The 24582-nt window shown below is 50.3% G+C and overlaps 1 protein-coding gene across 1 annotated transcript in view; it reads left to right on the top strand.

Annotated features, from left to right (window-relative positions):
• Positions 1–5338: 5338 nt before the first annotated feature.
• Positions 5339–24582, top strand: part of iglon5 (IgLON family member 5) — a 67186-nt gene continuing 47942 nt past the window's right edge. The window contains exon 1 of the mRNA XM_084669187.1: positions 5339–5857. Within this exon, the coding sequence (XP_084525313.1) occupies positions 5785–5857 (73 nt within the window). The 5' untranslated portion in view covers positions 5339–5784. The remainder of the gene's footprint in view (positions 5858–24582) is intronic.

The raw sequence follows: 24582 nt of genomic DNA, 5'->3' as shown, positions 1-24582 counted from the left end.
AAGGGACTCTATATTGTAGGATGAATAAAGGGACTCTATATTGTAGGATGAATAACGTCACTCTATATTGTAGGATGAATAACGTCACTCTATATTGTAGGATTAATAAAGTTAAGGTATACTGTTGGATAAATAAAGATACTGTGTACTGTAGGTTCAATAAAGTAACTATACTGTAGGTATACTAAAGGGACTGAATATTGTATGTTAAGTAAAGCTACAGCGTAAAGCTACAGTGTAAAGCTACAGTGTAAAGCTACAGCGTAAAGCTACAGCGTAAAGCTACAGTGTAAAGCTACAGTGTAAAGCTACAGCGTAAAGCTACAGCGTAAAGCTACAGTGTAACTGTCTGAGCTGGATAAACTCCCAGGTTGTCAGGCGTTGTTGGCGACTAATAAAACTCTTATCAATTCTCTTTCATTTTTCCACCAATAGCAGCCTAACACTGCACAACTTCAGGGCAAAACTTGCTTCCCTGTTGTTGCTGGGGAACGGAGAAGCCATCTTCAAACCCACAGCCTCGGAGATGCAGAACAGACGCAGACTGAATCAATAACGTGGTTTCAACTCTAAACACATTTCAAGACACTAGTGCTTCAGTGAAACACTTCAGAGTTGCAATGAGATCACAGCGTGTGTTAACACAGAGACAGCTCGATCTGATCACTGATCAGAAACACACAAAGTTCATCCTCTTTGGGAAGTTGCTTCTTGACTACAGGGCTGAGTTTCAAAGAGCACACTTTTATTTTTGGTACGTACTGCAGCTGCCCTAACAAAGTACATACTACCATATAGTATGTCACTGTGGTAGTACTCACAGGACACTATAATCTAACTTCTACATCCAGGACAGTGTAATCAAGACGGGGAGGAGAGGATGGGGAGAGATGGAGGGTGGGGACGAGGGTGGGGAGAGATGGAGGGAATAGGCTGGAGAGGAGAGGGTGGGGAGAGATGGAGAGAGGATGGAGGGAGTGAGAGATGGAGGGAGGAGGCTTGGGAGGAGAGGGTGGGGAGAGAGGTGGTGGCGTCAACGATTAGTGATGGCGGAATCAATTCTGGACGAAATGAGAACGATTGATTTCTGAGGGCAACAAAGGAAACATCAAGCGTGGGTACGAGGGGGGAAGAGAAGGAAAGAGAGGGAGGGAGGGAGGATTAACAGCCACAACACGGTGTCTGCATTAGGAAGAGGATGTGTCGTGTTATATGTGAGAGGGAGAGAGAGAGACAGAAAGGCAGAACAGGGCATGTGAATGTGACACAAGACCAGGTTCTCTGGAAGCTGATTTTTTGATTAGACACAACCTTGGTTACTACTGGTACACCAACTAGTTATACAAATAAATGCACTTGAGCAACGACTAGATTCATCAAATGAAATGTGTGTTTTCTCTCCTGAATCTTTATTTCCATCCCTGCCTACCTCTCTCTCTACCTCCCTCCCTCTCCCTCTACCTCAGGCAGAAACCAAGGTCGCCATCCTCATTAACTTCCTGGCTCACTCCAGCTCACCTACAGCCAGGTCCACCTCTAGCTAAACCTCATTACTGCAGATTCAGAGGAGAGCAGAGGAGGAGAGAGGAGAAGAGGAGAAGAGGAGAGGAGGAGAGAGGAGAAGAGGAGAGGAGGAGAGGAGGAGAGGAGGAGAGGCGAGGAGGAGAGGGGAGGGGAGAGGAGAGAGAGGAGAAGAAAGGAGGAGATGAGAGGAGAAGGAGAGGAAAGGAGAGGAAAGGAGAGGAGGAAAAAGGAGAGAAGAGGAGAAGAGGAGAGGAAAGGAGGAGAGGAAAGAAGAGAGGAGGCGAGGTGTAGGAGAGGAAGGGTGGCAGCGAGAGTGAAAGACAGACAGAGACAGAGAGGGGATTTGGAAGTAAAAAGAGATTTAGACAGAGAAATGGAGCTGAGCCGCACAACATCCAGGGAACAGAAGAGGGCTGGGTGATGAGTGAGTCGCTCATAAGCTAGCCAGCTCAATACTTAACACTGAAGCACTTGGCATTGTGTGATCTGAGATATATCTGTCTCCCAATCCTGTTATTCATGCAGGACATCTTCCCCAAGGGACAACTAAAGCCGCTGCAAAGATCCTGCTTTCAAGAAGACAATCCAATCCACTGGGTTGTACCATAACCTGGTAGCCAGGAGGAGATGAGGACCGAGAGGGAGGAGAGATGGAGAGGAGATGAGTAATGGAAGAACGGAATGGGGGAGAAGAGGACAGGGAAAAGAGAGAACATGGAGACAGAAACAAACAGAGAGGAGGGAGGAGAGAGAGAGAGAGAGAGAGAGTGAGAGAGAGAGAGAGAGAGAGAGAGAGAGAGAGAGAGAGAGAGAGAGAGAGAGAGAGAGAGAGAGAGAGAGAGAGAGAGAGAGAGAGAGAGAGAGAGAGAGAGAGAGAGAGAGAGAGAGAGAGAGAGAGAGAGAGAGAGAGAGAGAGAGAGAGAGAGAGAGAGAGAGAGAGAGAGAGAGAAGAGAGAGAGAGAGAGAGAGAGAGAGAGAGAGAGAGAGAGAGAGAAAGAGAAAGAGAAAGAGAAAGAGAAAGAGAAAGAGAGAGAAAGACCTACAGTACTGTAGTTCATCTCAACCACAAGTCTACAGTACTGTAGTTTATCTCAACCACAGGTCTACAGTACTGTAGTTCACATGTCATTGTTGCACTGTCTGTGATATGGAAGTTGAGATGTTATTGTTGCAATGTACTTTGTAATATTGTATTTGAGATTGTTGCACCCTGATTTTCTGCTTTGCTGTACTTTCCATACACCATTTGTACACTTCACTTGGTAGATGACCATCCAGCTCACACCTCTATAACAAGCCCGAGAGGCAGAAACTAGGAAGGTGACAATAGGCATTAGTGTAGGTCACAAAATATCTCTTCGTCATCTCTCTGTTCTTCTCCTTTCTTTTATCTCTCTTCCTCTCCCTTTTTCTCCTTCCTTCCCTCCTTCCCTCCTTCCCTCTCCCTCTCTCCCTCGTTCCCACTCTCTCTCCCTCCCTCTACCTCTCTCCGTCTCATTTTTTGCAGCTATCAATCTCGGTTCATAATCCTCCACATGATCCCTCCATCTCGGTTCATAACCCTCCACATGATCCCTCCATCTCGGTTCATAACCCTCCACATGATCCCTCCATCTCGGTTCATAACCCTCCACATGATCCCTCCATCTCGGTTCATAACCCTCCACATGATCCCTCCATCTCGGTTCATAACCCTCCACATGATCCCTCCATCTCGGTTCATAACCCTCCACATGATCCCTCCATCTCGGTTCATAACCCTCCACATGATCCCTCCATCTCGGTTCATAACCCTCCACATGATCCCTCCATCCACTTTCTCATTTTCTATCTGTGGTCTTTCTTCCGGGAATGACAATATCGCAGCCTCTTAAGTTCTCTCTCTTCTTTCTCCCTCCCTCTCTCCTCTTCCTTACTCTGCCTTTGTTTCATCCTCTCCCTCTTTCTCTCCCTCCTTCCCTCTCTCCTTCTCTCATATTCCTCCCCTGTCCTCCTGGAATACCAGATTTCTTAGAGTAATCCAAATGGGACTCAAGTCTCTATCTCTCTTTTCTTCCATTCCTCTCTCTCTCTCCATCCCTCCCTCAATTCCTCCCTCTCCCTCCGTTACTCCCTCCTTCTCTCAGCGGAGTTGTCCGAGGGACAGTGATTACAAGTAGAAGTCGTCCGCCTTTGCCATGCCAATTAATGTGGGGGCTCAAGAGAGGGGGAGTAGTGATGTGCAACATTAGCATACTAAACAGCTGGCTGGCTCTGAGTACGCAGGCACCAGGCTAGCTAGCTAGTGTTGTGGGCTCAAAAAACCCTGTATTGGGGAATGAGCCTTTGACAGGTCAGCTCAGGACACTGACCTCTTTTTAGGGACAAGCTATTAGACACAACCCAGGCAGAGAGAGGGAGGAGTCAGCTTTTCAGGAGTCAGAGTTTCAGGCCGATTGCCAATGTACGGACAAAAGTATTTGTATGACGTGCATGAAGTGTATAAATATCGGCTGTACTGACTTCCAGACGAGCTTCTCTAGCTGAGACGCCTAACGTATGTAACTTCCGATTCCTGGCACAAATAAAGCAAACCTTTGGTAACAGACCAACGACTTAAGACAAAAGATCTTGTACTATTGACTAAGCCTTTGGACCAAGAGAAAGGTCCACCATACTAGCAGTACGCAACAGTTTGATGCCAATCACAACGTTTGTGGTGAGATCAACAGGCAGGAATTTGGCAAATTGTTGCTGCAAGCTTCTTATAATCGACCAATAGGTGAGTTAGAAGGTGGGACTTACAAAGAGGGGTTCAAGAAATGCAAACATGTGCTCACACACTGAAGATCAAAAGGTTGCAGGTTCAACCCCTCCCACCTTCTCACCACCTCAGCCTCCTGCAGACCATGGTGTGGTCTCTCCCTGCCCTCTCTCCATGCTCCTCTCTCCCTGCCCTCTCTCCATCCTCCTCTCTCCCTGCCCTCTCTCCATCCTCCTCTCTCCCTGCCCTCTCTCCATCCTCATCTCTCCCTGCCCTCTCTCCATCCTCCTCTCTCCCTGCCCTTTCTCCATCCTCGTCTCTCCATCCTCCTCTCTCCCTGCCCTTTCTCCATCCTCCTCTCTCCCTGCCCTCTCTCCATCCTCCTCTCTCCCTGCCCTCTCTCCATCCTCCTCTCTCCATCCATCCTTCCCTCCCTGCCCTCTCTTCATCTTCCTCTCTCCAACCCTCTCTTCAGCCTCTCTCCATCCTCCTCTCCATGACTCACTCTCCATCCTCCCCCTCTCTCCTGCTGGACCCTCCAATCTCCATCCCCCCTTCTCTCCAACCTCCCATCTTCCTCCTCTCTCTCTCCATCCCTCTCACTTTATCCTCCCCCTTTCTCTCCCTCCATCCCACTGGACCCTCTGTTTTCCATCCCTCTCACTCCATCCTCCTCCCTCCACCCTGTTCACTCCTCCTCCATCCTCCTCCTCTCTCCATCCAGGTACATCTCCATTCCTCTGGACTCTGCTGTGCAGTTACTATCTCTGTCCCCTCCAGACCGTTTCTCCCAGTACTGCAGCAACACTAAGCTAGTGATAAATCACAAAGCCATATCACCGCGCCGTTCTTTGCCTCGCGCTTTCCCCGCCCACCCTGCGTCTCTGATTGGCCAGAGTGCCTCCTTGGCCGCCCACTCCGGGTACAACATCACTGCATCCCGCCCCCTTACTTGGTGCTGCTGATTGGAAGAAAGAAGTTCTCCTTGAACTGTCAATCATGTTTTTTTATTTTTTTGTGCCCGCTTCAGTATTCTGTGTTTTTGCCTGCGTTGTGCTGAGTGCGGAGCGACAGGACGCGCTGCATACCGACAGAGGAAGACAAGAGTAACCTAATTACGGACGAACTGTACCGAAATACTCTCAAAATCCTTCTGGTAAGACAGTTTTTGTCTGATTCATCAGTCTGCAGACGCAGAGAGTTGAGAATCTGCACTCGGGTGCTGTTTAACTCATTTTGTCCCCCGAAAAAAAACAAAAACAAAATTCTGTGCATGGAATATTTTTGCATTTTCTTTTGCAAATACAGTTGTGGATGACTGGGTGTCTCTTTACGAAAACATCAGCAGCCCTTTCGTCGGTAACCTTAGCGGGGTCATCAGAGGAAACCGTGCGTCTTGTTTCGTGCAGTCACACGTGAAAGAAGTCTCTCCTATTGAAAACCAAAGATTGGAGTCGTCTTTACTCTGCGAAGACCACACAAGCGGACTACGACGACACTACAGAACGAAAACAACAATGATCCCCAATCAGAACTCCAACATGGGCTGCCCCGTCTTGGCCGTTTTTCTCCTCGCTCTAATCTCGAACGGTAAGTTCTGCTGGGGTACTATGATTTGAGACCGATTCCGTTACCGAGTCACAATGCAGACCGCATCAGCCGTTGCTTCTCCCTGTAACGGTGCGGGAGGTGAATACTAATGTGTCTGATTCGTGATGGGGGTCTACCTGGATATGAATCATGTGTGTGCTCCAGCGCGCTCCAGTGCACTAGATTCTCATTTGCTTGTGGTGGTGAGGAGAGAGAGAGAGAGAGAGAGAGAGAGAGAGAGAGAGAGAGAGAGAGAGAGAGAGAGAGAGAGAGAGAGAGAGAGAGAATGAGAGAGAATGAGAGAATGAGAGAATGAGAATGAGAGAGAGAGAGAGAGAGAGATAGAGAGAGAGAGAGAGAGAGAGAGAGAGAGAGAGAGAGAGAGAGAGAGAGAGAAATAAAGAAAGAGAGAATGAGGGAGGACGCGGTGACGGGCAAATGCATGAAGCATGGTCCTGTATGCGCAGCGCCGCGTGCTTGCACTTGGTCCACGAACATTGCATGTAAACAGGTTTTTCTCTCTTTAACGGGGAGTAGATTTGCTACGTCTCTGAACATCCCGCGGCTCCGTGGGAGGCGGGCGCATCCCGACGTGAACGGTGTGGCACCCGTAGCTCCTGATGTTGTAGACTTTCATAACAGGCTGCAGACTGGTGAAGTATTCTCCGTAGCGTATTCCGCGGGAGAGGAAGGGGATGTCTAGGAGCGGCAGAGCACGCGCGGTGCTGTGTAACCTTCACTTTCCCGCGCCGAGTTGAAGAAGGGTTGCAAGTGCCCCTGTGTATCTTAACCACAAAACACATAAACAGTGGAAATCCTAGCCCATATCCTAGCCCAGCGTCCGCCTCAGACATGAGTTCGCTCTTGTTTTCTCCTCTGACATCTAATGATTCAAACGATTTCGGACAATAACGCGCATTCGGATGATTCACAGGCCATTTCTTTGGGAGATATTTTTTTTATCGCACCAAGGATGCGCGCGCCTCACAGCGAAGGGTTGTGCGGGCTAGACTGTATCCCGCGAGCGCACTGCAAAGGAGACTGCTAAACAGATAGCACCCCTGTCATACGCTAGTGAGTGTCCTTGTAAGCCAAGACATGTTTTATTCTATCCCATCTTTCTCTGGCAGTCAGTATCTGGCCTCATACCCTTTTAAGACTTGGTTTAAAGCTTGCATTGCTCCTTTAACAGCCCTTGGATTGTGGAAAGTAGTGCCACTCCACCACACCAGTCCAGAGAGTCTCCCGTTTCCACGTGGGAAATCAATAGTAAATAAAGACCCTCCCCTTAATTACAATAACTCAGGAAGCTACTAACATCTAACTGCTTATGTCTCCCTGTCACCCCTGTCCACTGTCCCCCCTGTCCCCTCTGTCCCCAGCCCTCCATGAGACCCCCCCTGCCCCCCGTCCCCTGTCCCCCTGTCCTCTGCCCCCCCTGTCCTCTGTCCCCCCTGCCCCCCCTGTCCTCTCCCCCCCCTGCCCCCCCGTCCCCTGTCCCCCTGTCCTCTGTCCCCCCTGCCCCCCCTGTCCTCTGTCCCCCCTGCCCCCCCTGTCCTCTGTCCCCCCTGCCCCCCCTGTCCTCTCCCCCCGTCCCCTGTCCCCCTGTCCTCTGCCCCCCCTGTCCTCTGTCCCCCCTGCCCCCCCTGTCCTCTCCCCCCCCTGCCCCCCCGTCCCCTGTCCCCCTGTCCTCTGTCCCCCCTGCCCCCCCTGTCCTCTGTTCCCCCTGCCCCCCCTGTCCTCTGTCCCCCCTGCCCCCCCTGTCCTCTCCCCCCCCTGCCCCCCCGTCCCCTGTCCCCCCGTCCCCTGTCCCCCCCGTCCCCTGTCCCCCTGTCCTCTGTCCCCCCTGCCCCCCCTGTCCTCTGTTCCCCCTGCCCCCCCTGTCCTCTGTCCCCCCTGCCCCCCCTGTCCTCTCCCCCCCCTGCCCCCCCGTCCCCTGTCCCCCCGTCCCCTGTCCCCCCTGTCCCCTGTCCCCCCTGTCCTCTGCCCCCCGTGTCCTCTGTCCCCCCTGCCCCCCCTGTCCTCTCCCCCCCCTGCCCCCCCGTCCCCTGTCCCCCTGTCCTCTGTCCCCCCTGCCCCCCCTGTCCTCTGCCCCCCCTGTCCTCTCCCCCCCCTGCCCCCCCGTCCCCTGTCCCCCTGTCCTCTGTCCCCCCTGCCCCCCCTGTCCTCTGTTCCCCCTGCCCCCCCTGTCCTCTGTCCCCCCTGCCCCCCTGTCCTCTGCCCCCCCTGCCCCCCCTGTCCTCTGTCCCCCCTGCCCCCCCGTCCTCTGTCCCCCCTGCCCCCCCTGTCCTCTGTTCCCCCTGCCCCCCCTGTCCTCTGTCCCCCCTGCCCCCCTGTCCTCTGCCCCCCCTGCCCCCCCTGTCCTCTGTCCCCCTTGTCCCCCCCCACCCCCACCCCTCGTATCCTGATGTGTCTCCCACCGCTGCCAAGCTACCTTACTGTCTCCATGAAGACCCAATTATGCCTGAGAACTGGGCACCCACACACCAAATTACATTGTTCTGCCATAAGAGGATTGCTCCTCTGCAATCCTGCAAAATTCTGCAACAACTACAAAATCTGATTAGTGGTGTAATGTTATCATGTAACTGATAGAACCTATATGAGATCTGCAGTGTGGGGTGTATTTTCTCAGGTGTAGGTTGTCAGGTGTAGGTTGTCAGGTGTAGGTTGTCAGGTGTAGGTTGTCAGGTGTAGGTTGTCAGAGGTAGGTTCTCAGGTGTGTAAAATATGATCAGATATGTAGATCCTCCTTCAGCTCCAGCCACACGATAATAGGTGAGCACGGTAACAAGCAGCAGGAAGTGAAGAACAGGAAGTGAAGGGGGTCGTGAGAATGTGACCGTGTGTCACCAGGCATCATACAGGGCAAGCAGGTGCATGTTTGTGGGTAACCCCCCCCCCAGGTCAGTGTCCGCTCTGCCGGATCAGCAGCGCTGGCTGGGAGAGGGAGAGCAGAGGGATACCTGTTTCTGCCAACACCAACAGATGTCTGGCACTCTCCATCTTCTCTGCGCCCCTCCCACACCCCGCCCCCCTGCGCCCACACCCCGCCCCCCTGGGCCCACACCCCGGCCCCCCTGCTGCTCCCAGCACCAGGCATCATGCGCTGCTCTTTTCTCCCTGCGTGGTTTCTCATTTATTGGACTCATCTCGTCTTTTGCTTTTCATGCTGTGCCAGTGTTGGCGTCTGAGATTGGTCTGTTTCCCAAAAAGGCAGGGGAACATGCTGATTACATACACACACACACACTGCTGCTAATCACACACACACACACACACTGCTGCTAATCACACACACACACTGCTGCTAATCACACACACACACACACACTGCTGCTAATCACACACACACACACACACACTGCTGCTAATCACACAGTCAAGGGGCTGAAACACAGGTAGATGACTGTGATGTGATAGTGTGAGGTGATGGTGTGAGGTGGTGTGAGGTGGTGTGAGGTGATGGTGTGAGGTGGTGATGTGAGTCAAATCAAATCAACATTTATTTGTATAGCCCTTTTTACACGCAATCATCTCACAGAGGGCTTCACATACGCCCATAGAACTGCCCCTCACCCAACCTAAACCTAACCTAAGGTGATGGTGTGATGTGACGTGATGGTGTGAGGTGATAGTGTAAAGTGATGGTGTGAGGTGATAGTGTGAGGTGATGGTGTGATAGTGTGAGGTGATGGTGTGGTGTGATGTGAGGTGATGGTGGGATGCGATAGTGTATTTTGATGTGTAGTGTGATGGTGTAGTGTGAGGTGATGGTGTGTTGGTGTGGTGTGATGGTGTAGTGTGATGGTGTAGTGTGATGGTGATGGTGTATTGGTGTGTTGGTGTAGTGTGATGGTGTAGAGTGAGGTGATGGTGTGATGGTGTAGTGTGATGGTGTAGTGTGATGGTGTAGTGAGGTGATGGTGTATTGGTGTGGTGTGTTGGTGTAGTGTGATGGTGTAGTGTGATGGTGCAGTGTGATGGTGTAGTGTGATGGTGTGGTGTGAGGTGATGGTGTGATGGTGTGGTGTGATGGTGTGTTGTGATGGTGTAGTGTGATGGTGTGGTGTGATGGTGTGATGGTGTAGTGTGATGGTGTGGTGTGATGGTGTAGTGTGATGGTGTGATGGTGTAGTGTGATGGTGTGGTGTAGGGCTGCCACTAATGACTACTTTTCTATCGATTAATCTGTAGACTATTTTTTCCATTAGTCGATTAATCTAAACGATTAATTAAAAAAAATATTCAAAAAAATATATAGAATTTTTGGACCATTTCAGTTCATTTTATTTTGAAAACAACAAACTATATATGTCATTGACAAACAAACAAAGGATTACAAATTAAAGTGCAAAACTGTAGGTTTAAACTATCAACTCCAACATTAATTAAAATATTTAGATAAGGTACATAACATATCCCAACATACACGAACACACACCCCTTTTAAACCAAAAATTCCAAGGTGCTGGTTCTGGGCTGGTGCTTATGCCAATTCGGTAATGATTCGATAGCAATACTCGCCAATTATCTAAGAACCAGGTAGTGTACATTTACCACACACTAGAGCCGGACGTTAGGGCTAACGTCTTTAAATCACTTCATACGCCTCCATTGTCCTAGCAACGCGTCATGGTTACATTACGGTTAACAAGTTAGCTAAATAGCAAGAGAAAGGAAACTTCCGGAGCCGGCGATTGTCATGGTAACACTCAAACAGTCATTGCGATAAGCTAATTCTGATGCGAAATAAAACATGTGGGAACACAGCCTGTTACACCTGAATCTGGAAAATTTGATCATACCTCTGCCTTCTACTATCGAGGGATGGGAGGCCGACCTGAAAAAAAGGCCTCAAATAACGTAAACTAGCAAATTTAGCTACTTTAGCAACTCTGTTGCTACGGACGGCGGGTGAAGCGATGAATAACCTGAAAAGCTCAGAGTCTAATCAGTAGCTAGCTACCTCCACCGCAATAAAGTTGGTCGCGTTTTAATAAAGGAAGTGGGACACAACCTTGTCTACCTTAAAGCAGACATAGAGCCTAGTCAGAGCCTCAAAGTCCCACATCACCGGTCCTGGGTTTTAGTTTCATCGTCAGGTGAAATAGAAACGACTGGGTGCTCATGTGTTGCTGGACTAGGACACTACTAACCCACTAAAAATCATATATGAACACTTGCATGCAAACACAAAGTAGGATGCGGATTTCCTCCGTCAGCTTTTTGTCCACAAAATGAAATGAGTACACATACGATAGTGTTTTGGGTGGTCTCTTCAAGGCTAGGTTTTTCAGCTACATTCTGTTGTAGGACTCATCTGTTGGCAGGTGATGGAAACAGTAGCGTTTGTCACAAGAACAATCCCTTTTGTTGTGGGTGTGTGTTCAACACACTGTCGTGGAAGCTACAGATTTAGCTAAATCTGGTTGTTAGCTGTAGTAAAGCCGCGAACAGCACAACAGGTAGCCTACCAGAGCTCCGCAATGAGATTTTATAACAATAATAATAACAATCAAATGACAACATATGTTTAAAAACAAACCAGTTTTAGTAAAATTATAGTTGAAATTACTTTAGAAAGAATCACTGTTGACGGCTGGCTGGGACTAACGTATAGCAAACCGCAACTTCCGCTCACCGGAAGTTGCACCCATAATCATTTCTACAGTAGACCCCCTGAGAATAAGGTGGATAATGAATTGAAGCGTTTTTTGTATTTTTTTTATAATATTTCTTTTTTTAAAGATGCGTCGATTAAAAATATTGATGTCGACGCATTTTCAGCATCGACGTCGTCGATGACGCCGACGAATCGCGGCAGCCCTAGTGTGGTGTGATGGTGTAGTGTAATGTGATGGTGTGTTCTACATCACTATAAGCCCCTTGAGTCTTCTTCAGCAGGGTTAACAAATACATTCTCATGCCCCACTGTCATCATGATGTCTACAGCTGAGCTTGTTTGCAATTATAATGTAAGTGTTTATGTACAGTTGAATGTAAAAGACATACAGTTGCATGGTGTTCAGCCGGACATGGGTAGTTATAATGGTTTTGATTACTGCAGTACAATTTCCTCCCCCACACCCGCCTCCCAGACTCCCTAGCCACCCTGCCCCCTGGCCACCCTGCCCCCTGGCCACCCTGCTTCCTAGCCACCCTGCCCCCTAGCCACCCTGCCCCCTGGCCAACCTGCCCCCTGGCCACCCTGCCCCCTGGCCACCCTGCCCCCTAGCCACACTGCCCCCTGGCCACCCTGCCCCCTAGCCAACCTGCCCCCTGGCCACCCTGCCCCCTGGCCAACCTGCCCCCTGGCCAACCTGCCCCCTGGTTCTAGTTGAGGGAGAGAGAGCTGGAGGATGGGTCTAGCTGTGAGGGAGAGAGAGCTGGAGGATGGGTCTAGCTGTGAGGGAGAGAGAGCTGGAGGATGGGTCTAGCTGAGGGAGAGAGAGCTGGAGGATGGGTCTGGCTGTGAGGGAGAGAGAGCTGGAGGATGGGTCTAGCTGTGAGGGAGAGAGAGCTGGAGGATGGGTCTAGCTGAGGGAGAGAGAGCTGGAGGATGGGTCTAGCTGAGGGAGAGAGAGCTGGAGGATGGGTCTAGCTGAGGGAGAGAGAGCTGGAGGATGGGTCTAGCTGTGAGGGAGAGAGAGCTGGAGGATGGGTCTAGCTGTGAGGGAGAGAGAGCTGGAAGATGGGTCTAGCTGAGGGAGAGAGAGCTGGAGGTTGGGTCTAGCTGAGGGAGTGAGAGCTGGAGGATGGGTCTAGCTGTGAGGGAGAGAGAGCTGGAGGATGGGTCTAGCTGAGGGAGAGAGAGCTGGAGGATGGGTCTAGCTGTGAGGGAGAGAGAGCTGGAGATCAATGCGGCCCGTGTGAGTCAGCAGGCTGGGAGACGCCACACTATTCAGACATCTCATAAACAGACATAAATAACTGTCATTGATTTCTTATCAATAAAGGAATATAGTGAACATTTACATTTAGCAGACGCTCTTATCCAGAGCGACTTACATTAAGTACAGGGACATTCCCCCCGAGGCAAGTAGGGTGAAGTGCCTTGCCCAAGGACACACCATCATTTGGCACAGCTGGGAACCGATCCGGCAACCTTCAGATTAGTTGTCCGACTCCCTCACCGCTCAGCCATCTGACTCCCAGAGAAGCTGTAGATGAAGCGGTCTTCAGAGAGTGAGCTGCGCTTTCTCCATCCCTCTCTCTCTCTCTCTCTCTCTCTCTCTCTCTCTCTCTCTCTCTCTCTCTCTCTCTCTCTCTCTCTCTCTCTCTCTCTCTCTCTCTGTTTCTCTCTGTCTCTCCATCTCTCTCTCCCTCTCTCCATCTGTCTTTCTCTTTTTCTCTCTCTCCGTCTCTCTCTCCCTTTCTCTCCATCTGTCTCCCTCCCTCTATCTGCTTTCTGTTTCTTCTCTTCTTCCCTCTCTCCCCCCCTTTCCTCTCTCACTCTCGCCTCTTGTGTGAGGGAGTTAGTGTTGTTGGAAACAGGATTCAGATTAGTGCAGGCGGCTGTTCCTCTGGGAGCTCCAGGAGCCCAACCCCCCCCTCCTCTCTCTCTCCCTCCCCCCTCCTCTCTCTCTCCCTCCCCCCTCTTTCTCTCCCTCCCCTCTCTCTCTCTCTCTCCCTGCCCTCTCTCTCTCTCCCCCTCTCTCTCTCTCTCCCCCTCTCTCCCTCCCCCCTCGCTCTCTCCCTCCCCCTCTCTCTCTGTCCCTCCCCCCTCTCTCTCCCTCCCCCCTCTCTCTCCCTCCCCCCTCTCGCTCTCTCCCTCCCCCCTCCCTCCCTCTCTCTCCCTCCCCCCTCGCTCTCTCCCTCCCCCTCTCTCTCTCTCTCTCTCTCTCTCTCCACCCTCTCTCTCTCCCTCCCCCCTATCTCTCTCTCCCATCCCCCTCTCTCTCCCTCCCCCCTCTCTCTCCCTCCCCCCTCCCTCTCTCTCCCTCCCCCCTCGCTCTCTCCCTCCCCCTCTCTCTCTCTCTCTCTCTCTCTCTCTCTCTCTCCTTCCCCCCTCTCTCTCTCCCTCCCCCCTCTCTCTCTCTCCCATCCCCCTCTCTCTCTCTCCTTCCCCCCTCTCTCTCTCCCTCCCCCCTCTCTCTCTTTCCCTCCCCCTCTCTCTCTCTCCCTCCCCCCTCTCTCTCTCTCCTTCCCCCCTTCTCTCTCTCTCCCTCCCCCCTCTCTCTCTCCCTCCCCCTCTCTCTCTCCCTCCCCCCTCTCTCTCTCCCTCCCCCCTCGCTCTCTCTCCCTCCCCCTCTCTCTCTGTCCCTCCCCCCCCTCTCTCTCTCCCTCCCCCCTCCTCTCTCTCTCCCTCCCCCCTCGCTCTCTCTCCCTCCCCCCTCTCTCTCTCTCCCTCCCCCTCTCTCTCTCTCCTTCCCCCCTCCTCTCTCTCCTCATTAGTAGAAGACAAGAAGCTCACCCACAAAATCAATGGAAAAGGCTTATGCACTAATGCTGGCCATGTCTGCTGATGGGACTGTGTGTTTGTGTGAGGGTGTATGTGTGTGTGATAGTGTGTGTGTGTGGGGAGTGCGTGGGGAGTGTGTGTGTATGTGCTTTGGTGTGTGTGTGTTAGGTGTGTATGTGTGTGCTTGTGTGTGTGTGTGTGGGGGGGGGGGTTCATCTGTGTGGCAGCAGGTGGAAGAGAGACGTTCATTTCCCCCCTCTGGTGCAGAGAGGGCAGGGGGTGATGCACTGCCCCCAGTGGGACAGGCTGGAATTACAGACAACATTAGCAGCTCCACCCGTCACACAAACACACTGCTACTGTTACTGCTGCATTGTTACCATGACTACTGTTTCACCAGTACTTCATCAGTTATTGTCCAGAGCCTCACCGGAGTGTGTCCGTACTACAGTATGTCTGTACTGGAGTACTACAGTATGTCTGTACTAGAGTACTACAGTATGTCTGTACTGGAGTACTACAGTATGTCTGTACTAGAGTACTACAGTATGTCTGTACTGGAGTACTACTGTATGTCTGTACTAGAGTAATACAGTATGTCTGTACTGGAGTACTACAGTATGTCTGTACTGGAGTACTACAGTATGTCTGTACTAGAGTACTACAGTATGTCTGTACTGGAGTACTACAGTATGTCTGTACTAGAGTACTACAGTATGTCTGTACTAGAGTACTACAGTATGTCTGTACTGGAGTACTACAGTATGTCTGTACTGGAGTACTACAGTATGTCTGTACTAGAGTACTACAGTATGTCTGTACTGGAGTACTACAGTATGTCTGTACTAGAGTACTACTGTATGTCTGTACTGGAGTACTACAGTATGTCTGTACTGGAGTACTATAGTATGTCTGTACTGGAGTACTACTGTATGTCTGTACTGGAGTACTACAGTATGTCTGTACTAGAGTACTACAGTATGTCTGTACTGGAGTACTACAGTATGTCTGTACTAGAGTACTACAGTATGTCTGTACTGGAGTACTACAGTATGTCTGTACTAGAGTACTACAGTATGTCTGTACTGGAGTACTACAGTATGTCTGTACTGGAGTACTATAGTATGTCTGTACTGGAGTACTACTGTATGTCTGTACTGGAGTACTACAGTATGTCTGTACTGGAGTACTACAGTATGTCTGTACTAGAGTACTACAGTATGTCTGTACTGGAGTACTACAGTATGTCTGTACTGGAGTACTATAGTATGTCTGTACTGGTGTACTACAGTATGTCCGTACTAGAGCATGTTTGTACTAGAGACGTGGAGTATGTCTGTTGTAGAGCAGTTTGGCCGAATCCCAATACTCCCCCTTACCCCTTTCTTACCCCTAGCCCTTGGCCCTGGAAATTGAGGGGTAAGGGCTACATATCCCTAAGAAATGGGACGCCACTTGGTTACAGGTACGTATTTAGCACGTATCGATATCTCCAAAGCAAGTCGAGTATGCACTGATATTAAAGAAAATGCGGGACTGTGTAATTCAGCACTGTAACATTAGCGTACCAAACTAGCGATTTTTAGAAACGTTTCAATTAGGAAAATTGTTGCAAATATATATGTTCAGGACTGTGTATACAACCAAACAAGACTGTCATAATTTTTTAATCAATTTATTAAGCGGATTGGAATTAGGCCGAGGTCTGTACGAGAGTATGTCTGTACTAGAGTCCAGCCTTACTGATCCATCTCTACTGGTACTCACTATTCAAAGCCCAATTTCACTGGTCAACCTCTAGTGGTCAACCTCTAGTGGTCCATCTCTAGTGGTCCATCCCTAGTGGTCCATCCCCATCCCTCCTGTGTTGTTTACAGTGGTGACACGAGTAGTGAAAAGAATGCTGAGGGATGGTTTCATGTTGTTGGTTTCAGCGCCTCACCTGCACACATCTGTCTGTGCTTCAGGTGGTGTGGCTTTGAGTGGGGAAGGAGGGCAGGTCAGGAGGAAAATAAATAAAACTGAGAAAAACAGATCAATAAATATTTCAGCAGCTGCTTCCCTCACACACTCCTCTTTAGGCCATGTAGCAGAGAGGGAGAGGAGTGGGAGGAGGTGGGGAAGAGGGATGGAAGGGGGAGAGGGGAGAGAGACAAAGACAGAGAGAGACAGAGACACAGAGAGAGAGGGAGACAGAGAGAGAGACAGAGAGAGACACAGAAAGAGAGAGAGAGAGAGAGCCTGCCGGCTCCTCAAGACAATGATAAGCTGGTCATAGTCTGAGGAAAACGTGTTGCAGTAATTGAACCGCGCCATCATCCATGGATATCATCCGCTCCTTCCTCTTTCCTTCCTCCTCCTACAGCTATCATCCCCTCCTTCCTCTCTCCTCCCTCCTCCTCCAGCTATCATCCCCTCCTTCCTCTCTCCTCCCTCCTCCTCCAGCTATCACCCCCTCCTTCCTCTCTCCTCTCTCCTCCTCCAGCTATCATCCCCTCCTTCCTCTCTCCTCCCTCCTCCTCCAGCTATCACCCCCTCCTTCCTCTCTCCTCTCTCCTCCTCCAGCTATCATCCCCTCCTTCCTCTCTCCTCCCTCCTCCTCCAGCTATCATTCCCTCCTTCCTCTCTCCTCCCTCCTCCAGCTATCATCCCCTCCTTCCTCTCTCCTCCCTCCTCCTCCAGCCATCATCCCCTCCTTCCTCTCTCCTCTCTCCTCCTCCAGCTATCATCCCCTCCTTCCTCTCTCCTCCCTCCTCCTCCAGCTATCATTCCCTCCTTCCTCTCTCCTCCCTCCTCCAGCTATCATCCCCTCCTTCCTCTCTCCTCCCTCCTCCTCCAGCCATCATCCCCTCCTTCCTCTCTCCTCCCTCCTCCTCCAGCTATCATGTCCTCCTTCCTCTCTCCTCCCTCCTCCTCCAGCTATCATCCCCTTCTTCCACTCTCCTCCCTCCTCCTCCAGCTATCATCCCCTCCTTCCTCTCCTCCAGCTATCATCCCCTCCTTCCTCTCTCCTCCCTCCTCCTCCAGCTATCATCCCCTCCTTCCTCCCTCCTCCCTCCTCCCTCCTCCCTCCTCCTCCAGCTATCATCCCCTCCTTCCTCTCTCCTCCCTCCTCCTCCAGCTATCATCCCCTCCTTCCTCTCTCCTCCCTCCTCCTCCAGCTATCATACCCTCCTTCCTCTCTCCTCCCTCCTCCTCCAGCTATCATGCCCTTCTTCCTCCCTCCTCCCTCCTCCTCCAGCTATCATCCCCTCCCTCCTCCCTCCTCCTCCAGCTATCATACCCTCCCTCCTCCCTCCTCCCCTCCTCCTCCAGCTATCATACCCTCCTTCCTCCCTCCTCCTCCACCTATCATCCCCTCCTTCCACTCTCCTCCCTCCTCCTCCAGCTATCATCCCCTCCTTCCTCTCTTCTCCCTCCTCCAGCTATCATCCCTCCTTCCTCTCTCCTCCCTCCTCCTCCAGCTATCATCCCCTCCTTCCTCTCTCTTCCCTCCTCCTCCAGCTTTCATCCCCTCCTTCCTCTCTCCTCCCTCCTCCTCCAGCTATCATCCCCTCTTCCACTCTCCTCCTTCCTCCTCCAGCTATCATCCCCTCCTTTCTGTCCTCCAGCTATCATCCCCTCCTTCCTCTCTTCCCTCCTCCTCCAGCTATCATCCCCTCCCTCCTCCCTCCTCCCTCCTCCTCCAGCTATCATCCCCTCCTTCCTCTCTCCTCTTTCCTCCCTCCTCCTCCAGCTATCATCCCCTCCTTCCTCTCTCCTCCCTCCTCCTCCAGCTATCATCCCCTCCTTCATCTCCTCCCTCCTCCTCCAGCTATCATCCCCTCCTTCCTCCTCCTCCCTCCTCCTCTGGTGGTGCTGGAGGAGGAGGGGAATGTGTGTGCTCCATGTATATATAATTCAGATTGAGAGTTGAGTGGGTGGGAGGGAGTGAGATGAGTGCATGAAAACGGACCCAGGCCAGAGATAGAGTTATGAAAAAATGATTGAAGGAGGGATGCAGGGAGGGAGTGACAGATGGTGTGGAGGAGGAGGCGGGGGAAATGGGGGATGCGGGGGAGAAGGGGGGAGGCGGGGGTGGAGGTAGGCAAAGAACTGCAACAGGCAATGATGGAGATGGATTGATTTGGCTGGCAAATCGTGAGATGAAAATGTAGGAAGAAAAAAAACATACAGTGTTTATCCTGGCAGTAAAAGGTGTGTGTAGTAACACTGAGAGATGCAGGACGGGGAATGTGTGTGTGTGTGTGTGTGTGACTGAGAGATGCAGGTGTGTGTGTGTGTGACTGAGAGATGCAGGTTTGTGTGTGTGACAGAGAGGAGGAGGATTGGAACAGTTTCAGGGTCAGTTAGTGTGTGATCTTGCAGCATCAGGGAGGGTACTAATGTGATATTTTCCTCGTTAGGGAGGCTGCACAGCTGTAACAAGCTGCTCCCACTGGGCCCTCCACCACAGTGTACTGTCACCTCCACCACAGTGTACTATCACCTCCACCACAGTGTACTGTCACCTCCACCACAGTGTACTGTCACCTCCACCACAGTGTACTATCACCTCCACCACAGTGTACTGTCACCTCCACCACAGTGTACTGTCACCTCCACCACAGTGTACTATAACCTCCACCACAGTGTACTGTCACCTCCACCACAGTGTACTACACAATGTACCTCCACCCCCAGTCTTCCCCTCCACCCCCAGTCTTCCCCTCCACCCCCCCCTCCACCCCCAGTCTTCCCCTCCACCCCCAGTCTTCCCCTCCACCCCCCCCCTCCACCCCCAGTCTTCCCCTCCACCCCCAGTCTTCCCCTCCATCCCCAGTCTTCCCCTCCATCCCCAGTCTTCCCCTCCACCCCCCCCTCCACCCCCAGTCTTCCCCTCCACCCCCCATGGTACTGCAGCAGGAGGGCTGGGAGGAGTGGCGACAGGCTTATTGTGTTATGATACTCCTCTAATGGGATGCTTGGTGAGATACCACTAAACGCCTTGTGGCTCCTCCAGCTCTGTAATGCTGCCAGATAGATTCCATTACAGGGCTGCTGAGATGGGAAGGAGAGGAGGGGGGGGGGGCAATTACTTCTAGATATGCAAATCTCATTCTTGTTGCACAGACGGTAATGTCTGGGAGAAAGCTATTTGTTTTGGGTTTTGAACGTTGTGTCTATTAGCACAACATTCCTCATTAGCACTTGAAGTATGTAAAGTGATGGGAATTGTAGTCTGTAAAGAGATGGGAACTGTAGTCTGTAAAGAGATGGGAGCTGTAGTCTTTAGACAGATGATGAACTGTAGTTTTAATAGAGATGGGAGCTGTAGTCTTTAGACAGATGGTGAGCTGTAGTTTTAATAGAGATGGGAGCTGTAGTCTTTAGACAGATGGTGAGCTGTAGTTTTAATAGAGATGGGAGCTGTAGTCTTTAGACAGATGGTGAGCTTGGCTGACAGGGTCATGTGTTTCTTTCTTCATACTCTCTCGTGGTCGTTAGACTTCTGCAGCTGCAGTAATATCACCTCCATACTGTAATATCACCTCCATACTGTACTTCTGCAGCTGCAGTAATATCACCTCCATACTGTACTTATGCAGCTGCAGTAATATCACCTCCATACTGTAATATCACCTCCATACTGTACTATCACCTCCATACTGTAATATCACCTCATTACTGTAATATCACCTCATTACTGTACTATCACCTCCATACTGTACTATCACCTCCACAGTGTACTGTCACCTCCTTGTATGTGGTGCACTAGTAGCTCTTTTATTCTCCTAACCCTTCCAGTGTCAGAGGCAGCTGGCTGAATAAGGCTGTCTCAGTGACCTTTCTCTATCCAGCAGCCCCTCACTTTCATTAGGACATGATGAACGTGTTAGAGATGCCTAATTAGCTACTTAATGGAACATATTTTAGCTGACAAGCTAATATCTATACCTAATATTCACTGTCTAAAATTCTCTACAGGATATCTACCTAACACTATTTACCTGATATCTACCTAACATGATCTACCTAACATGATCTACCTTATATCTACTTAAAATTATCTACCTAATATTATCTTACTGACATGTACCTAACATTATCTACCTGATATCTACCTAACATTATCTACCTAACATTATCTACTTAACATAATCCATCTGATATCTACTTAACAGTATCTATGTGATATCTACTTAACATTATCTACCTTACATTACTACCTGATATCTACTCAACATTATCTTCCTAACATTATCTACCTAACATTATCTACCTAATATCTACTTAACATTATCTACATAATCTCTACTTAACATTATCTTCCCAACATGATCTACCTAATATTATCTACCTTAAATCTACTCAACATTATCTTCCTAACCTTATCTACCTAACATTATCTACCTGATATCTACTTAGAGTTTTTCACAATTGTTAACACACGTTTCTCAAAACAATAACGTCTTTCTCAAAACTGCACACACAAAACTGAAAAATTCACACACAAAACGCTAAACCTGACACTCCCTTTGCAAGATGACTCTTTGCCATCAAATCTCTTATCTGTTCACAAAATGCAACTCGTGTTCTTATTTGGTACACACAGCCATATTTTCAAATGACACACACATACCATTCATAACAGTACACACAATAAGCATTTGCTGCACACTACCAAGCATTCACAGCACACAGTAGTGCAACATTTACCGTAAAACACAATTCTCGAAATGGAACACACCATATGAATGACAATGACTCTGGAGGATGAGCCATTTCAACTCTTGTAAAATGTCTCAGTGTAGGCCAAAGTTTTCTTTTTTGAACAGTACAGTACTGTCAACGGGCCTGCTCAACCCATTGCAACACACAAAGTGATGTTCCCACCACGCTCAGCGGGGACCTCAACAATGGTGCGCTGGCCAATGACATTTCTGCCCCGGTGCCTCCTCTTCACCTGGTTGAATCCAACCTCATCAATGAATATGTATTCATGTCTTCATATAGATCATTAGCTGTGTCATGCTCCTGGATCTGCTGGAACAGACAGCATGATAATGCAAGTTACTGTATAGTATGGACACAGATGGGTCAACACAGTGGGGTACAGTGAGACACATTACAGGTGCAATACATGCATGTGTCAGTGCTGAATGTATGGGACTTATAAACTCTCGCTGTAACTCCTTGATGTGTTCCGGTCAAATAGGACCCTGTACACTTGTTTCATCGGCATTGCATTCCTGCGGACAACATGGTACAGTGTAGAGAGGCTGATGGTCTGAATGTTTCTGAATGTGGCATGGTCAACCAAGATCCTGGTTTGTATCTGTCAGAGTGTGATAGTGTTGTTTTCACAAACCATTTTCACAATGTCAGTCTCCTGTTCAGCTTTGAAAGTGCATGTTCTTCCTCCACAGTGTGGTTCTCTTTCAGTCGTGCAAAATACAAATACAGTGACCACACTGTATTCTAATGATATGCAGTATTTCAGTACACAAGGCAAATAGAATTCATACCTGTTCTCCATTCTAAAGGTTCTAATGATGGCAGCAACTGTGAAGCGGCTGAGATTAGGTTGGACCCTCTGGCAAGCCTCCCTCATGCTCAAACCATGGTTGAGCACATGGTCAACCACGGTGGCCCGAATCTCATTAGAGATCACTGTCCTTCTTCTTCTTTCTCCTCCACCTCCTTCTTCTTCTCCTCTTCCTCCTCCTCCTCCTTGTCATCCTCTTCCTTGTCCTCTTCCATGTCCTCTTCCTTGAGAAGTGTATGCAACAACTGAACATTGTGTGTAGTGTTTTGACAACAAGGTGATGTGTAATTGACATCAGTGTGTAAACAAGGAAAGTCTAATGCAGATAAGGGAGTGTGAAGTAGTGATAAATTGGGCCGAGCAATTAGTACATTACGTTAAGGTTGTGAAATTTGTGCCAAAGCTTTGCTTTTTGTGTGTTTGTGAAAAACTGTAACATTACCTTCCTAACTCCTATAAAGTAGTGCTGCACACAGAACCGGATTGGGTTAGACCAAGATAGAACCAGCCTGGTCTAGGAATGGTTGGGTTAGACCAGGACATAACCGGCCTGGTTTAGGAAGGGTTGAGTTAGATCAGGACAGAACCAGCCTGGCCAGATCCCAGAGGATGAAGCATAAACACAATGCCACAATAACTGCTGCTTAGCAACGTTTGCGAAGAGCCTCATGTATAGGGTACATCATTTTTTATTTGCACCCTCAGGTAACAAGTTTGAGTGCTGTATTTATCCTGACAGCTGTAATGAGGATGGATGTGCGAAGGGGAGCCTGGCTGGGCCAAGGCAGGACAGATGTGTCAGAGAGCGCTGCCTCTCTCAGGCTGGAACCCTCCACACCGTAATCCATCACGATGGACACGGGTGCACAGAAAGATGCTATTAAGACTTCTTTGAAAAAGAGAGTAAAAAAGATGGGGAAAGCGTCAGCGAGTCAGAGAAAAGTTCAGCGTAGCGTGTGGATTCACCCTGCGGAGAGTTGTGAGACGCAGAGAGGGAATTCTGCAGCATTGATTTTCCTTTAATTAGATTTCTTACCAGTCGTGTTTAGTAGGTTGGATTCATACAGTGGTGTATTAGTGTGGGAGTAGCTCTGCTTCCAGCTTTTATGACTCCACACAGTTAGTTATCTGACATTCTATATTCAAGTATTATTATACCAAATAACCAATTGTTTTAGAAGAGAAATAATTTTTTCTCTTGTAATTGTGATCTTGAGGTATTCCGTCAGTCTACGGTCTATGGTTGGGATTGAAATGTGACAGAGCAAACACAAACACATGCATGCACAGGTGCACTTGCAGTGTGGCATTACAGTAAGAAGGTCTGGGCATTCATCCCTCTAGGGGGGCTGTTTGCTGCTACCTCTGGGTCTTTCTAAGTGTATGTTCTCCCCGTGCTCACAAGGGTTCACAACCCCACCCAGGCCTGCCGCCCCCCCACAACCCCACCCAGGCCTGTCACCCCACCACAACCCCACCCAGGCCTGCGGCCCCTCCACATCTTCCACAACCCCACCCAGGCCTGCGGCCCCTCCACATCCTCCACAACCCCACCCAGGCCTGCCGCCCCCCCACAACCCCACCCAGGCCTGTCACCCCACCACAACCCCACCCAGGCCCGCCGCCCCCCCACAACCCCACCCAGGCTTGCGGCCCCTCCACACCCTCCTGCAACCCCTTCACACCCTCCAGAACCCCACCCAGGCGTGCGTCCCCTCCACAACCTTCACAACCCCACCCAGGCCTGCCGCCCCTCCTCCACCCCTCGTCTGCTAGACACAGACAGACGGGACTCTGTTGAAATTACAAACAACTCTGCTCAAACATTTATTTAAACCTCCCTCGTAAGGAAACCCAATATGCATGAAATGGATGTTTTCATTTTCTCCCCTCCCTCCCTCCCTCCCTCCCTCCCTCCCTCCCTCCCTCCCTCCCTCCCTCCCTCCCTCCCTCCCTCCCTCTCTCTATCTCTCTCTCTCTCTGTCTCTCTGTCTCTCTCTCTCTCGCTCTCCTTCTCTCCCTCTATCTCTCACTGTTACTTATTATATCTTACTCTACTCAATCTTCAACTCTCTCTCTACCTCAGTTCCTCCCCCCTCTCCCTCCCTCTGTCCCCCCCCCTCTCCCTCCCTGTTCCCTGGGGAGGCTGCAGATGCACTGGACGGCACCGTATGGTGTGTGTGTGTGATCCCCCATGGGACCGTATAGCTGCAGATGGAGAGTTAAGGCATGCACCACATGTGGTGTGTGTGTACATTTCTGATGTTTGTTTCTGTATGTGTATGTATGTGTATGTATAGGGGGGTAGTGTGTAAAGGTGGAGGAGCGGAGGGAAGAGGAGACTAGACGAGAGGAGAGGAGGGAAGAGGAGAGGAGGAGAGGAGAGGAGGAAAAGAGGGAAGAGGAGAGGAGGAGAGTAGAGGAGAGGAGGGAAGCGGAGCGGAGGGGAGGGGAGGGAAAACGAGACGAGAGGAGACGAAAGGAGAGAAGAGGAGGAGAGGAAAGGAGGGAAGAGGAGACGAGAGGAGAGGAGACGAGACGAGAGGAGAGGAGGAGAGGAGAGGAGAGGAGGAGAGAAGAGGAGGAAAGGAGAGGAGTGGAGAGGAAAGGAGGATAGAGTCATCTCAGCCCTATTAGCAGTTGTCTAATTGGCTGTGAGCTGTGACAGACAGCTGAGCATGCATGGCTCTATAAATACAATCAAACAATCTGGCTCTGCAGTATAGCAGACTCACACACTCACTCACACACACGCACACACACATACACACACACACACTCACTCACACACAC

The sequence above is a fragment of the Hypomesus nipponensis genome, chromosome 2 (genome assembly GCF_054491055.1).
Source record: "Hypomesus nipponensis isolate SF chromosome 2, ASM5449105v1, whole genome shotgun sequence".
NCBI lineage: Eukaryota > Metazoa > Chordata > Actinopteri > Osmeriformes > Osmeridae > Hypomesus > Hypomesus nipponensis.
Note: the sequence above shows the minus strand (reverse complement) of the source record. Positions and strands in the feature narration are given on the sequence as shown.